Below are 17,417 nucleotides of genomic sequence, written 5' to 3'. Positions count from 1 at the left end.
AAATATGGATTTGCATTTGGTTTTAAAAAAATAGAAAATACCTGTAATTCCACCAGACTGTTTATGTCAATGAAATAGTAAATATGGTAAAAGATTTCCTTCAGAGAATAAGAAACTAATAGGTTAACAGAGAAAAAATTATTTTGTACCAGGGAAGAATGATACAAATTATATTAAAGCTTTAGATGAACAGCTTTCTTAAGTATTTAATTTCCAATATTAAATTCTTTATTTAAAAAAAATTCCATAGTTCAATAAATATTTAGTTAACACAGAGTGTTAAAATCAGCGACTAGTAAGATAAGGCAAAATATACTATAAATATTACAACCAATGTCCCATTTATACACTTTAGAAGCTTTGCGGGGAAACTGAAAAACTTACTTTTAAAATTATAGAAATAAAACATGAATATGTGCTGGTATATATTAAAGTTCAAACATATCAGTGAAATTTATGATCCTCTAGATCATAATTAGATCCCAGGTTATGAAGGAAACACTTCTTGGATGGCTGTTAAGTGAATAAATTCATGCCAGCAGCTCACTAACTGTTGGAAAGAAATTCCTGCTTACAAGCTAACAGCCTAAAAAAGACAAAAAAGGATGCAGCACTTTCCCCAAACATATTAATGGCTTAGTGATTAGTATTAAAATTAAGAAAATATGAGAAAACACTTCATTTTTAAAATGCTCAAAGATAAAATTAAGATGTTACTGTTTCTGTATGTTTCCCAAGGCTTTTAATGATATCATAGGGGCAGATGAAGCTTATCCCTTGCTAGGCGAACTCTATTTGCTATCATAATATACAAACAAATAAATGAATTTGGGTAACACAGAATTCCTCACTGATATTTCTATTTGTATACTCAGGAATCAAATAGATTTGGATGGTGAGGGGATACCAGAATGTCATTTTAATAGGTTGGCCAGACATCAACATTTTATTGTCAACAAAATAATACAATTATACAGCAAAATAAGAGCTGTTATGGCTGTGATGTTAATTTATTTCCCTCTCACTAGAATGTAAGCTCTCTGATGGCAGAGATTTTTGTCTATTTTATTCATGATTGTATCCCACGTGTTTAAAATAGTGCCCAATATAAATATTAGCTAACACTGAAATAAATTGGTAATAAAAACACTTGTTTCTATTATTAAAAAGAAAACAAATAAATCTTCAATTATAATGAATTATATCCAAAAACATATAGATGTATGTACAGATACACATACAGAAGTGATACACAGACCCTAGGGATATATTTCCTCATTTATAATAAATGTGATTATAACCCAGATGTGGGGATAATATCACCAACATTTACAGCTACTGTTAAAAGTCAGAGAGTTAAATTAAGTCAATAAGAACTGAAAATAGAAGATTATTTTTTGTATGATGAAGCCACAATCACAAGAAAAGGCCATATAAACAACAGGAAGAATATGTTCAGGATGGTAAAACAGTTGCTTTGAAGGTTTTCTATCTAATCTCCAGCATGTGCTTGGCAACAGGTGACATTTAATTATTATTTGTTAAATAAATGAATGAACGAATGATAGCAAATGCTATGGGTTGAACTGTGTCCCCCACTAAAAAATTCATGCTCATGTCCTAACCCACAGAATCTTGGAATGTGACCGTGTTTGGAAATAGGGTTGTGGCAGCTGTAATTAGGTAAGATGAGGTCATACTGGAGTATGGTGGGCCTCTAACCAGTACGACAGTTCTTATGGAACAGGAAATTTGGGCACAGTGATACATACATACAGGGAGAATGGACTATGAAGATGAAGGCAGAGATTGCGCTAGTGCATCTACAAGGCAAGGCACACCAAAGACGGCCAGCCCCCAGCAGCAGCTAGGAGGGGGCCTGTAGCAGATCCCCTCACAGCCCTCAGGGGGAACCAACCCTGATCTCAGACTTCTAGCTTCTAGAACTGTAAGCAATACTTTCTGTTATTAAAGCACTCCATGTGTGGTACTTTGTCACAACAGCCCTAGCTAACCAGTAGAGCAAGACAGAGAAAGAGAGGGAATTATAAAGGCAGGAAGGTCCCTGGGCAGCTGAGGTATCTTAGTGAGTGAAAGGGCAGAACCTGAAATGGCCAGCTTGCCTGCTAAAGACCTACCTTGAAAGTCTGAATTTTCACTCTCCTCAATAACATTAAAATATTATGCTAACTCTACCCCACCCATTCTCAATTTTTCAAGTAAGCTGACATTCACCTTTTATGCTGTGCTTCATGTATCCTAGGACACATACTTCATAACCGAAAAGATTATATAGGTAGCCCAGTTCACTTTATATGAAAACTACAATTCTAAAAACATTTAGGGTCTATTGATGTTCTCAATGTTTAATTCTTTTGTTTATCAGAAGCCAGTAAGAGACATGGATAATTTCACATATTTGAAAAAACTGCAAAGGGACTTCCTAACAGGAATAGCTTGTCTATAGCTATTTATCTAGGGGTTTAGGTAGAGTGGAGTTACTAAGTACCATGGATCAAAGATCGCTTACTGGCTAGCTGGACAGTGAGATAAGAAAATACTTTCACTATCAATTTCACCTATTTCTAAAAATAAGTCATATTTCTACTGTGGAAAAAAAAGAAAATTCTTCTCTATATGCTTACATTCCTATCAAGGATATAACAGGAAAGAGTAACTACATTTACTTTCCCCTACTGAAAATAAGGTGAACAGGTGGGGAAGAAAAAGTAGAGAGAGTAGAAATGACAAGCTTCATAAACTAGAATAACTATTAAATGAATCTTTTCATTGATTCAGCTCTGTTAATGAAAGAAAACACTTACTTCAGCTACTAAAAAGATAGATTTTAAAAAGACTACATATTACGAATGGAAAGACAGTAAAATATTACAAAATAATACCATGAGGCTTAATCATAGGAGATGAAGCCACGTAGTTTACCTTAGATACATACAGTCTACAACCATGATAGTTCACACACATAACACATTAGTAATTATGCTGTCATATAAAGTGATCTTTAGAATTTTAATGAAAAACAATTCTTCGGGAAGCTAGGCTGCTAATTCTCTACATTTTCCTTTCATAATTTCAGGTCAGTACCTTCTATCTGTGGCACTTCACCATGCAGCTTGGCTTTGCTGGAGAAAGGTGCATTCTGTAGCACTAACGCAAAGAGAGATGGGATCAAGGACTGCAGAGCAGAAAGATACATGTGGAGCTTATGTTCATCCAGCCCGTGCTCTCCTTCCTGAAACATAAGGAGATGGAAGCTACTTCAGTCTTCTGAAATGATGTATTTGTGCTACTCTCCCTTTCTGTGGCAAATGTTAAAACATTTAAGTTCTTGTATGTTAGGCTCACAGCGTAACACCTAAGGAACAGATGACCCAGAATCTCGGCTCCATTTCTGTGAAGGTGTGAAGGAGCACTAAGGCACTGCAAAAGCAGTAGAAGCTTTTAAATGGAAAACTTTAGGGTGAACCACATCCCCTCCATTTGTATGAACTTACAGGCCTTTTTCTCTTAAGAGAAATTTCTTATCTTTTGAAATTTCATGTCAGGATAAAGAGAATGAAAGGTGAGCCACAGGAATCATTTCATATGCTCAACTGTGAAGCCAGGAGCAGTGCTTGGTACTTTCCTCTCCTACTTCTCCTCCTTTTATAGGTTTGGTGGCACCTGTACTTGCTGGCAAGCACTCTAAAATTATTCTTCAACACACAGGTAAAAAGTAGGAGAAGACATTTCAAATGGAAAACAAAGAAATGGAAAACAAAGGAAAAAAGAGTAAAAGGATCAGTGTGGTAACAGAGAAACCAAATATTAGAGTGAAATAGAATTATTAGAGATAAAGTGTTTACTGCCGTTTAAATCCACTTGAGATGTCATTACTGTATTATAAAATAACAGCTGTGTCAGAAATACCAGATATACCAGTGACTTACTTTCAATTTCTAAATTAGTTAATTTCTTCATGGGAGAGTTACATCTATGCTGAATACTAGAAATATGTTTAGTAGCAATATATAATTAGCATGTTATGAAATGGAGTAAGAAAAACCAGGTATAGATAATTCTTAAGAGGAATGCAAATATTTAAAAACACACTTTAAAAGCTCCCTAGGTTTCATAAAAAGGAGTACTTCAGTCTAGCTGTCTATTTAGCTTTTTTAATACCTATTCTAAAATTTACAGAAGAAAAGTCCAATTTTTAAATTAAATAAATACATGTGTATTTATATATGTGTGTGTGTGTGTCTGTGTGCCATCTACAGAGTAGGAAAAATATTTTATAGAAGAGCCTTATAGATCAGATTCTGGTTCTGTCACTAGGACCACGAACAAATTAAGCACTCGGTTTCCACACACACACAAAAACACAGAAGTGTTATAAGCATGAAATAATAAATTTTATATATAAAGTATCTACCTTCATGGAACATAATAGGCTTTAAAGAAATGGCAGTTTTTCCAGCAGCAGACTCCCAGACTCTAAGAAGGGACTAGCAATTACCAAAGGGGAAGGGTGGGGGACAGTGGGCGGAAAAGGGGATTGAGGGGCATTATGACTGGTACGCATGGGGTGTGTGTGGGGGTCACGGGGAAGACAGGTAGCACAGTGAAGATGAGTAGTGACTCTGCGGCATCTTACTATGCTGACGGACAGTGACTTCAATAGGGTGGGGAGGGGACTTGATAATATGGGTGAATGTGCTAACCACAATGTGTTTCATGTAAAACCTTCATAACAGTGTATATCAGTGATACCTTAATAATAAAAAAAAGAAATGTTAGTTTTTCTTCTAGACTTTAAAAGGGATTTTTAGTACAAAAATGTGATCAAGAAATTTCTATCACTTCTTCAACTTTTTTTCAATTCTTTTACTTGGGAAAAAATGAGAAGTTTATTTTAAAAAGTGAGGAAATGAACTACTGCAGTGAAACAGACACAGTTAAAGCATTTTGACATTGTGTAAATAAGAAAGTTTTAGAGACTCATATTTTAGTTATCTCTGCATACTATGAACAGCTGATACTTTACCTAAAATATTTTAAATCTTCAGAAGAGGCAAAAAAGAGCTAGATATCAGTATAATGTATGAGTTAGTGCCACTAAGGTGCTATTTCAGCTAACAAACCCAGATGCCCTTTTTCCTGTAGCTTCAACAAAGCAAAGCTTCAGCAAATGTCTCTTGGCTCTAGTCTAACAGCATCTTTAACTGGTAATCTATTAGAATGTTCACCTAAGTGGTCCTTTCTGTCTTTGCTCCCCAACATTCTTTCAGAAAGCCTTAGAACGTACCTTTTAATTTCCATAAACTAAATAAATGAAGCATTTACCCTGAGAAGTTTTTCAATCTTGTTCAGCAGTGTAGGTATAAGATGAGACTGTAAATTTCCTAGTTCTGTAGTCCAGGCAGCGTAAGCTGGTAAAAATACTTGATGTGTTGCACTTACTACTCTTTCTGAGGGATCACCCAAGGCCGACAGCAACAATTCAAAACCCTGCCAAAAGGAAACAGGCAAAACATACATTTAAAAAAGAATGGACTTAAAAAATATTCAATGAAATATACATTGTAGTACGTTTAGAAAACAATTTCAGAAAGAAAGCCAGCCAGTCATAATCCTGCCCTTCCCATTTTATTTTAAAAAAATGACATGTATTCACTGGTGGGGAAACCAAAGAAAAAGGGTGGTAAACATGGCAGGCTTGATGCCAATTTCCTGCCACAAAGCTGTGGCAGACACTATAAATAAATCATAGCATTCTCTCTACATTGGAGAATTGAAACCAGGTAGCCAACTCCAACTAGTCGAAGTTGACATATTTGCCGTCCCTACTATAGATTACAGGGTACCTGAATTAGAGATTTGCAATATTACATTATTTAGAATATTGTACTGAAGTAAATGGGGTTCCCTGTGAAATGCTTACCTGTTGATATTTGTCAGGATCATCAATGTACCCCATAATGATACCTAGGCTTTTGATCACAGCTTCTCTTACCAAATCTGCCTTATCTTCCATTAACATCTGTTGCAACATTGAAAGAACCAAGGAACTGCGGATTTCCTTCTGAAAATAAATAAAATGCTTTTACTATTTACTTGCACAAGCAGAAAAGTATAGAAAATAACGACACCCACATATTCAAAATCCAGATTAAATATTCACTGACATTTTATTATGTTTATTTCAAGCCTTCATTTTTCAAAGACATGAAATATTACGGATACAGAAAGTATCACTTTCCTCCATCCTCTCCTCTTCTTTCACCATCCCTCTCAAAAGATCGTAGTATCTCCTCTGACTTCAGTATTAAGAATCATCTCCCAGCATGTTTTTGTAACTACTAAATATGTGCCAATCCCTCAAAGCCTGACAGCACAGAATGGCAGGCACTTCTGGCAAATCAACAGTTAATACTCTACTACTATAAATGGACAATTGACTCTTCTATGACTACCACCTGTTTTAACTCAAAAACATGAATTCAGATTTAGGATAATAGAAGGGATCATTCTGCTAATCAGAACATTTGCCTAGGATCAGTAGAGTGAAAACATAAAATCCTTATGTTCCTTTTTTTTGAAGAACTGACAAAAATCCAGGCATGATTAAAAAAAAGAGTAAACTTTAAAAGTCCTTTAAAAAGAATTGCATTGCTGTTTTCAGATGCTACTGTTTTATTCAGTGGCAACCATATTCTGTTTTAATTCCACAGAATTTTTTCATAGAGAATGTTTTAGCTGAATTAATAACCGAGGTTAGAATAAAGATTTACTACTATACAAATTCTTGCCCTTCTTTCCTTTCTTTGTACTATTATTGTAATTTGATCGACTTACAAAATTATTTATATCTAAACTTATCGAGGGCCTTTTTACCTATAACGGCTAAAGTAAAATAAAGATAGATGATGTGACAGTTTTCATAAATTTACAGTGTGATTTGGTATGCAGAGAAGGGTCTGACAGACATTTTTAAATGACCTGGATTTTGTTTTTAATTTTTAGAAACAAAAAAATTTGTTATTTTAGCAGATTTTGGTCACATATAGTTAATGAATATGGATTTCGGTAGAGCCCTGTTTATCCATTAGGCTAAAAATTATCCACAAAAATGCCATAAAGTACCTTAAAAGGTCTTCTTGGTTGGCATGACCATGGACAACAGGACAGAGGTAAGTAACTTCAGCTGGGTATTACTCACATTGTTCTGGGCTGAGGTCGACTGTGGCAGTTAGTTTCAACATGCCACAGGGAACCTACAGAACAGTCATGAAGTATTCCACTTAAGCCACGACCACACTAAGATTTTACTGTTGTCAGTTACACCAGGGGTACAAGGCGAGTGGCGATCCAAGGAGGAAACACTAAGTCTACTGTTTAATGCTGCTTTGCCTTCCAGTATTAGGAGCAGTACCTAACAGCTTACTTTTCCTTTGTTCAGCGTGGGATGTTCATCTTTTGTCTTCTAACAATAAATAACAGGATGTTCAGATTCACTCATAAATGTCAATTTATATAATTTATCACAAGAAGATACCAGTTTTCTGCTTCAGATACAAAAACATTAAAAAAATTTCATTATGTCCAGTTCCTGATGAAGGTATGGGACAATAATAACTCCAGTGCACTGCTGATAGGAGTATAAATCTGTGCTATCTTGGTTGGGGACAATTTAACACTAAAATAAAAAATGCAAATGCTAAAAGGTGCAGAGCTATTAAAAGTATGAGAAATGTAAAAAATGTACAGATACACATCAGAGCCAATCAATAGTGTTCACTGTCAGGGATAGAGAACATTGTATACAGTTTGGTTAATTTTTGGTAAGAAAATTTTGAAGGATATAAAGATGCAGGCTTGTATAGACATATATTTTTATTTTCTGTAAGTATTAAAAACTATTAACAGGAGATATCTTTGGAGAGAATGACTAGGGACCAGGGAAGGGAAGTCTTTCATTTTCATTTTATTCTTTTCTGTACTATATGAAAATTTATTTTTAACAAAATAAGAAAAGTATATTGTCACTGAGAATGAGGCTGTTGACTTTTTTCTTTGTACTTTTTCTGAGTAAAAAAACAAAGTTTACTTTTAAAAAAGATAATCATTTCACTATTGGTTTCTCACTTCACAAAAGAATATGAAGTTAACAGTAAATGCAATACAAACAGCTCATGTATTGTTTAATTCCACTTTTTGTATCCTTTTTAAAGAACAATCTTACAAAAATGGCCCTTAAGGCAGGGGTCAGCAAACTTTCTATAAAGGGCCAGATGGAATACACTCTTGGCTTTGGGGTGATTCACAAGGACTCTGGCCACATCTGCTTAAATCTGCTATTGCAGTATGAAAACAGACACAGACAATACATAAACAAGTATGTGTAGTTGTGTTACAATAAAACTTTATTTACAAAAATAGGCTATGGACTAGATTTGGTCTCCAGTCTGTAGTTTGTCAAGCTCTGGTTTAAATTATAGCTTACAGTTTATTAAACTATATTATTATAATTTAAAATATAAATTTAGAAAAACTCTGATGTCACTTCATCCCTCTAACTCCTGCTAAGCCATGGTGTTATGGGAAGATACCTAAAAGGTTACAACAGTTAAGTGGTTCTCAGTCTTTTTGGTGGCAGGATTCCTTTAGTCACTTAGAAATTAATGAACATCAAAAAAAAAGCTTTTGTTTGGGTGGGTATCTACTGACATTTACCATAAAAGAAGTTAAAGCAAATATTTAAAAGTAACAGTAAACTAATTAAAGGTTAATATGAGGGTGACGGTTACATGAGTGTACACATGTCAAAATTCATCAAGCTGTACACCAAGACTAGTGCATTTAATGTACCTTAATTTAAAAAAAGGTTAACATGAATGAGATTTTAATGAAAGAAACTTTATAAAATGAAAAAATTAGAACAGTGTTGTTTTATATTTTGTTGCCAATCTCTTTAATGTCTGACTTAGAAGACAGATAGATTCTTCTGTCTGCTCCGCATCTGATTGTTGTGATATGTTGTTTTGGTTGAAGTATTTAAGAAAATCTGGCCTTACATAGACATGTAATTGAAAAAAAGGAAGGAGTATTTTAATAGCCTTTTTTGATAAGGATAGATATTCTGCTTTGATTCTACATTAAAACTGGACAAGTAATAGTTTCTCAAAGGTTGATTGCAATGTTGGAATCCGAAACTGTAATATGCTTCATTGTTAAGAAACTTTAAACACTGATACATTAAATCCCATTGGTCTATCTTAGACTTTGGCTCTATTTTTATGCATGCATGATTTTGAGTATTATGCATTGGTTATTTGGGAAACACCAGACCACAGTTATGCAGAAGTTATTCAATACTGACACATTTTATTTTCATCTAAAAAAAATTACATTTGTTAATATCACCACTGACCGCATATGCAAAGTGTTTACATACTTAGAAAGCTGTCAAACTCATGGTGACAGATACAAGTTTTCCAAAGTTCTTGTTCTCACTTAAAAGTTCCAATTTCATCATTGGCAATAAATGTTGTCTACTTGTCTTCCTTGAAGTGAGCAGCTCATTTCATTCATTTTCATGAAAATGTCTTCCAAATACCCAAGTCTGAATAGCCATAGTTTGTTAGTGATCTGTCAAGTAAAATCTGTACCCCATGAAAAAAGTGGCTAGTTCAGCTCACAACTCAAAACTTTTGGAAGTGCTTTTCCTGAAACAGGCATCATACTTCGGTAGGTAGCAGAAGGGCTTGATAAAACTATTTTCAGTTTTATCATATACAGTATTAGAAAGACTCATACTTGGGTAAAAATTTAGTAGAATTAGTAATTTTACAGGTTCATCAAGCTTATTTTTAAGTGAACTGGGGAGCATGTCAGTGCAGAATACAATTATCATCAGTATATTTGGACGTCACTGCCTTGGTCAGTGTTAATGCCCCAGCTTTGTTGCCCACTACAGCCTTTTCAAAAGTGGTATACATGGCAACACAGAGAAAAAGACAAAAAATGTTCTAATAATACTTCTTATCCTCATGGACACTTCTGAAAGGATCTCAAAGAAACCCCCATGGTCCTCAGACCATGTTTTGAGAACTGCAGATAGAGTTTAATATATTTATACTCATGCAAAATCAGTGGTTAAGGTACCTGTCTGCAATGCCATATTATATCAATGTGAGCCTTTTGTTTTTGGCTCATCTTTTTCCTTTATTAGGACAGCATGCCCTAGGAGAGTTTAGATTAAAATATGTAAGACACTTGAAAAAAGATCTGTCTATTATTAAAAAGGAAAACAAATTTTTAAGAAAAAAATGACAATTCTTACAGGAAGGTAAGGTGCCAGTGCTCCACAGGATTCTGCCACAAGCAGTCGTCTTTCTGGGTATTTGTGATTAATCTAGAGTAAAAAGTAAATAAATCAAGCACCAAAAACAACCCTCCCTTCCTGCAACAGAGAATTATTTTTCACCATAAATTCTGTTAAGAATGCAATAAAGGTTCTTTCTTTTCCACTTCTAGGAATCTCTGTGTGGCTATAGGTGGATCAAGAATAAGGGAATCAGGGAGAGCCAAAAAAATGAGGTCACAGGGGTTATCTGTTAAAGAAAAAAGGATAAAGCAAAGATAAAAATTTGGCAAGGTGTCTAGAGATTGTGGGCTTTCCTAAGACTAGGCTTTCCTTAGGGTGTCAGGAGCAACTTTCTACTTCCCTAGCAACATTGCTTTTATTTTTTAAAATTACTTTTTAATTTGGAAAACCCAGATTCTGGATATTATAGATATGGTCTGTAGTATGTGCCAGGAATGATTCATCAGTCCTCTTTTTTACCTCAGGATTAGGCAGTAAGTTCATCAGTGATTTAGCCAGAGCCCTTGACCAGTGATAGGATTTTGTTTTTAAAATAAGTAGACTTCAGTCCATTTCTGTTCACATATGCAGGTTGATTGGGTTTTGCTATTGTGATGACTACACTGAATTATAACAAAAAATAACAAAAAAAATGACACATACTGGGTTTTGTTCCCATATGTCTTCTTCATAGAATATAAATCTTTCTTTGACTGGAAAAGAAGTGTATCTGTTCTCATATTCCCATATGAAAAGGTGACATAATTCATTAATGTATTGGATGCCTAAAATTAAGAAAAGAAATTATATAGCAATCTACTGGGCAACAAACTGGAGCTAGGCGGCTAGACAGATCCCCAATATCCACGTTCATTCAGGTTATAGAAGAGGTGGTGGTAGAGATGTTTGTAAGTGACAACTCTGAATTAAATTTAATTCAGAAATAGTAACCTCAAAGCAGAATTGTTTGAATGTTAAAGTATGCTATACATAAGCTTTCATTTTATTTTATTTAGTATAGCTCAATGAGTCTCAAAATTAAAAGTATATATAAAAATCAATTATATTTTTTTATATTAACAATGAACAGAAAATAAAACTAAGAAAATTCTATTTATAATAGTACTAAAAAAATACTTAGGAATAAATTAAACAAATGAGTGCATAAATTACATTCTGAAGATTAGAAAACAGCATTGAACAAAACTTTAAAAAGCCTAAATAACTAGAATGTATCCTATATTCATGGATTGGAAAGCTTACTATTGTTAGGATGGCAATATTCTCCAAACTAATCTACAGATTCAGTGAAATTCTTACGAAAATTCCAGCTGGCTTCTTTGCAGAAATTTATAACCTGATCCTGAAATTCATATGGAAGTTCTAGGGACCCAAAATAGCCAATCTTGAAATATGACAACCAAGTTCAAGGGGTTGGAGTTTCTTTTAAGGGGACTAAAATTATTCTAAAATTGTTAGTGGTGATGGTTGTGTAACTCTATGGACATACTAAAAAAAACACTGAATTATGCTTTAATGGGTGAATAGTATGGTATCTGAATTATATCTCAATAAAGCTTAAAAGAGCAAAGAAAGTGGAAAAGAACTATTAAAAAATTAAATATATCTATGGATAACTGTATACAATTATAAATCCAAAGTTGCATGTTATTTCCAAGTTAATCTATCAGCGAATAGAGTCTCACCATAAATTAGTACATACAATTCTCTATAGATGACAAAAGGAATTGTCAGAGATAATTATATAATGCTCACTTTACATACTGAATCTAGACACTACTCCACTAAATTAGGAATAGAATTCTAACAGATCATATACTTTAGTAATATTTCAGAGGGCAATATTTTTTCTTTTGAATAAGTGACTATGCTCTTCTAAATAAGGTCAATGAAATTTGTCTTTGTAAGTAAGAAAACCATCTTTAAGATGGAAAAATAAGCTGCTTAATGACCCAAGTATCAAGTCTAGTAAGTCAATGGTTCTGAGTTCTACAGAGGACTGCACTATTAAAATTCAATACAAACTCAAAAGTATTGTTAGTAGTGAGTTGAATTATAAACACAAAATCCTCTTATAACAGTACACTTTATGTTTTGTATATACGTGCAATATATACAAGTATACAATACATACAAGATACGATATTACCTACATATACACACACACACACACACATCCTTGCTCTCCTTTGAACTCATCAAGCACACTCCCACCTCAGAGCTTCTGTATTTGCAGTATTTCACTTCATTCAGATCCTTACCTAAATATCACTTCCCCAGAGGTTCCTTCTCCCCTCATCACTCTCTAATTCTCATCCTGCTTTACTTTTCTTCATAGTTTGATAACACTATAAGACATCGTAAATCACTTGTTTGCTCTGATGTCCCCACTAGGATGTCTTTGTCTTTTATTCACCGCTGTATCCCTAGTGACCACAACAGTGCCCGGCACTAGGACTACTTACTGTTTCTCAAGTATCAAAGTTGGAAGAATGAACAAAGCAAACTATCCCAGAGCATTCTTTAGCACTATCACTGAGCTGGGCTAGAGAAACAGCAACGTAATTTATATCCCTCAGATATGAACACTGATATGAAGTTGGCATGTAATAGCTAGGGGAAACCCCAATACAGTTATTTACCTGTTCCCAACACTGTGGTAAAAGTTCAGCTTCTACACGAGTCGGCCCAACATGACGTGCAAATGCCACACAACCTGTTAATATCATCTGCCTGAAAAATAACATAAATGAGTAAGTTCTTGTATTTGCAGTAGAAGGCAAAACTAGAACTAAGGGTTAAAAAAGAGGCAACTCTGTAATTCACATAAAGTATGCATTATTTTTGTACAAATTAGACTCTTCCAACAATAGCTGGCTGCCACCAAAGGAGTGTTTAAGACCAGTTTCTCAGCAGCAGCACTGTTTGTGAGAGACATCGTGAAGGGATCGCTAAGGGTCTGAAGCCGAATCTCGTAACCTCCTAAGTTAGCTTCCTACACCTGCAGTCTGAGATCTATACTGTGTCTAATGCTGCAGCTTCTACCAAACTTTAGTTCCTAGCCATTAAAACAATCAGTGATTAGCCGCTAGTATTTCTACAATAAAAACTATGGTATCATATTAGTAAAATGATGCATCTTAAATTAGAATTTTTGGTATTATACCCAAGATAACCGTGGCAGGCAGCTTCTGACACAGATCCCAAGGATGTACACTGCCCCATATTGACTTCTTTTTATGTAATTCAATCTACTTGAGTGTAGGCTGGACCTAATAATTTGCTTCTAACAGAGAGAAAGGCCAAACTGATGGGATGTCACTTCTGAGATTAGGTTACAAAAGTCTGTGATATGCATCTTGTGGGACTTTCTCTACTGCCTCCTCAGCTGGCATGCTTTGATGAAGTATGCTGCCATGCTGGAGAGGCCCATGTACACGGAACTGGAGGCAGTCTCTAGCCAAAAACGCCAGTGATGAGGGTATAATCAAAAAAGCCCGATACCATTCACTAAGGAAAAGTAATGATTATAGGATTATATGTTAAGTAGATAATGCTAATTTAAAAATTTTGCTTTGTTAGTTTGCTAACCACATTATACATACTCGCTCAGTCTATTTTAATAGTCTATTTTAATTAGTCTATTTTAATTAAGAATTAGTCTACTTTAATTAAGAATTGTATCTCTGTAAGGTGAATGATTTATGTGTGGCCACAAGCGCTCAATTCCTGTCAGCCGAACCAGATATAAGGCTAAGTACTTTTGGCCACTAGGTGGCAGCTATTAGCTTTATGTGCAGAGCTTATGAAACAGGCTTACAAATCTAGTTTTTTCCTTGCAAATCTAAAGATAACACTGTAAATAAATGGTATTAAAATATTACTAAACTAGCAAGATAGGGAATAGTATTTTCCAAGAAGAAAATGAATATTAATTTTTCTATACAGCACCATCATATTGTCCTTACAAAATGCTCAGTTGAAATGAATGGTATTAATGGTATTAACTGCCCTTTCTATTTGATCAGGATGTGAGGACCGCTGGTGTAGATTAATCTTGACTAGAACCTGAAGGACATGTTTCCCTGCTTGCTCAGGTATATTTTGGTAACAGCAGGAAAGAGATATATACTTACAGAGTTTTAAAGTCTCTATAAAAACAATTTTCATTCTCATAATTGAAGAGATTCCTTGTATTTTTAAAATTCAAGCATGATTTGGTTTTAAGGTTCACTCTTAATGATTTCCCAACATTTTTAGAAGGGGTAAAAGTTGTAAAAATACTTGGAAAACAAGTATTAAAATTACATAAAGTTACCTAACGTAATGTATATAGCTACTGTTTTGTAAAGTAATAAGTAAAAAATCATTTTTTCCTTAAGATAGAAAATTATAACTTATAAAAATATTTCCACTGCCCAATTTATCCAACTGGTGCTAGTCTACCTGCCTACCCATCAGGATGCTTCGATCACATTCACACTTGCATAGCTTCATTTAGCAGTCAAAGGTTTTATTCTCTGAGATAGACAACTTACCATTGTTGCTTCACCAGAACCCATTCCTCTTCTTCTAGAAAGTCACCTCGATGTGTGCCCTGCCCCTTCCCCTCACCACCCTCAGGTATAACTCATTTCTCCATTCAGGCATCCTTGGTTTTGGGCATTTAACTCAGGAGCGAACAAAACAAAATACTGTATCCCTCTAGCCACACAATAATTGGCTTACAGATAGCCCAGTGATAGAGAAATTCATATATTAAATATTTTATTTCTTGCAAAGCATAACCAACAAGAGGTCATTATGTATCTAGTTCATTTGTGGGAAAAAGAAGAACTATTTAAGAGTTCTCAGAAATCAAATGTGAAAGATAAAGGCAAATAAATACTTGAATTAGAAGCCCAAAGGTAACTAACACAAAAGTGTACAAATTCAACCCAATTGGAAGAACAAGAATGAAAACATTGCTGAGCAATGGGGGCCAGTGTTTCCTTTGTTTTAATATAGGTATTGTGAAGGAAAGGAGGCATTTAAATTAATGCTAATCTTGATGCCAAATTAGTAAAATTAGTAAGTCAACATTGTATTTCCTAAAGTACCCATACCCACCTTTGCTCATCATCTGGCCTCTTGATCAAATTGAACAGTATGTGGAGAAGCTGATCTCTCTCTTTAGGCTCAGGATGTAGGCATGCTGTACACAATATGAGGGGGATCAACTCCTAAAGAAATATGAAGGTGGAAAAATTCAAAGTAAAAATGCATTGCAGAATTTTCTTTTTTCCCCAAAGTGTTCTTAGATGAATATTTTAAGTGAAATAAACCTTTACATGTAGAAGAGCAAATTCTAATTTTGTAAGGTTAAAATTTCAAGAAAAAATATTGAAACATATTTATGTTTTGGTTGTGCAGAGGGTGAAAATCACAATATAATAAAGTTAAAATTCACCTAACCTTGTTTTCTTAGCTAGGGCTTCCCAAGGGTCCACTCGTTTTTATATTAAATTACATTCCATCTTATTATAAGCTGATACATATAGTAATTTTAATTTTGATAGTGTTTTTAAACAAAAACTTGCACAAGTTAAGTGTATTATCATAAAACTTAAAAAGATAACAGAAAATAGACAACTCTCCCCCACTTCCACAAGTATAGTATATTTTTATTAAGACTAGATATAATTAATAATTTTGCACCCTTAGCACCTAACCCAGTGACTGACTGAAAAAACCATTTCTACAGGTGTTGACTGTTCTACTGATACTACTAAGAATCAGTAGAAATCCTTTATGGTGAAATGGAAAATTTCAACAGTATTTTGTTTCTTGCACATTCAACATGTAGAGGTAAATTCAAAATTTTGTAGCAAAGTAACAGATACAAGTTTCTCTCTTCCAAAGAAATAATTGAAAATTAAACTTGTTTCACATTTTAATTAAACTATGTAATAATTCAAAAGATACTGATGTTTTTCATTTTGAAATGGATTTTCAAAACTAATGGATTAAAGGTCCAAAAATTATAAAGTATTTTTGGAGAGAAATCCTCAGTTATAAAAACAGTATTTTGCAGGTATTTTAAAGAAATCATTATGATGTAAAAAATTTATGGACAGAATGATTCGTGTTTCTTTTTCCCATCTACTTCCCTACCTACCAAAAAGTGCTGGCAGATTTAAAATAGGGATTGATCACCATGGAATAATGCACGATACTTTGAAGAAAAGTCTACACTATAGGAGTATCTTCCCATTTTGAAGCGGATGATAGGATTCTCAGAGGAACTGACTGAAACTGAAACGTAAAGGCAGGACTGCAAGTCCCTTTCTACATTTTCTAAGTCTTTACATATTATTTTAAAATTATAATGATTTCCCCAGAGGCTTAATATGATTTTATAGAAGAAAATAAATAAACCTTTTATAAAATGTTAGGGTAGGAGATGATCATACCAAGGACTAATCCTCAGAGGATTCCATTTAGGCTGCTAAGAGCTAATGATACTAATGAGGGGCCTAAGGCCAATGCATCATCCACAATATACCACTGAGAGTGGAAACACTTAAAGATGAAAAAGCAGTTACTCTAGAAGACACGTACAAAAAGAGAGAATATTTTAATGTCTGATAATCAAGAAAGGTTCTATATATTTTATTTGTACTTTTTCCCCATGTTCAATCTCTCCTGAGGGTTTTCTTGCTTCTTCCTGACCCTTCTTCCCATTTTCCCATTGTGTCTACACATACACTTACATTATCTTATTCTATTCTCTTCTTATTGTGTTACTCTTTAAAGTTATGAAAGATGGGCTTAAGGTATTTGTGTAATTGCAAATACATACACACACACTATTTAAAATATACAGCATAATTTCTAGCTTCTTTATCGCAAAAACAGGCACACCAAAATACTGTGTTGCTATATATTCTTGGTGCATTATATTTTCTTGCCTTTTTCTTTTTTTTTAACTATGAGTCTCAGTGATCTTAATCAAAGAGGAAGTTTATGTCATACATTAATATGGAGA

General features: G+C 34.1%; 1 protein-coding gene across 10 annotated transcripts in view; it reads right to left on the bottom strand.

Moving 5' to 3' along the window:
- RELCH (RAB11 binding and LisH domain, coiled-coil and HEAT repeat containing) overlaps positions 1-17,417 on the bottom strand; it is a 114,308-nt gene that overhangs the window by 39,342 nt on the left and 57,549 nt on the right. For 8 of the 10 annotated variants that reach the window (XR_001851773.3, XM_073213164.1, XM_017651058.3 and 5 more), the window contains 6 exons: positions 15,500-15,612; positions 13,033-13,123; positions 10,346-10,417; positions 5,945-6,085; positions 5,347-5,511; positions 3,106-3,253 (listed from right to left, as the gene is read on the bottom strand). Coding sequence is in view for 9 of the 10 variants with exons in the window: in XM_073213164.1 (XP_073069265.1) it covers positions 3,106-3,253; positions 5,347-5,511; positions 5,945-6,085; positions 10,346-10,417; positions 13,033-13,123; positions 15,500-15,612 (730 nt within the window). In the remaining variant the exon portion in view is untranslated. The remainder of the gene's footprint in view (positions 1-3,105; positions 3,254-5,346; positions 5,512-5,944; positions 6,086-10,345; positions 10,418-13,032; positions 13,124-15,499; positions 15,613-17,417) is intronic. The other 2 variants (XM_017651059.3, XM_017651063.3) reach the window with 2 other exon arrangements.

Source organism: Manis javanica, chromosome 9 (genome assembly GCF_040802235.1).
Source record: "Manis javanica isolate MJ-LG chromosome 9, MJ_LKY, whole genome shotgun sequence".
Lineage (NCBI taxonomy): Eukaryota > Metazoa > Chordata > Mammalia > Pholidota > Manidae > Manis > Manis javanica.
Note: the sequence above shows the minus strand (reverse complement) of the source record. Positions and strands in the feature narration are given on the sequence as shown.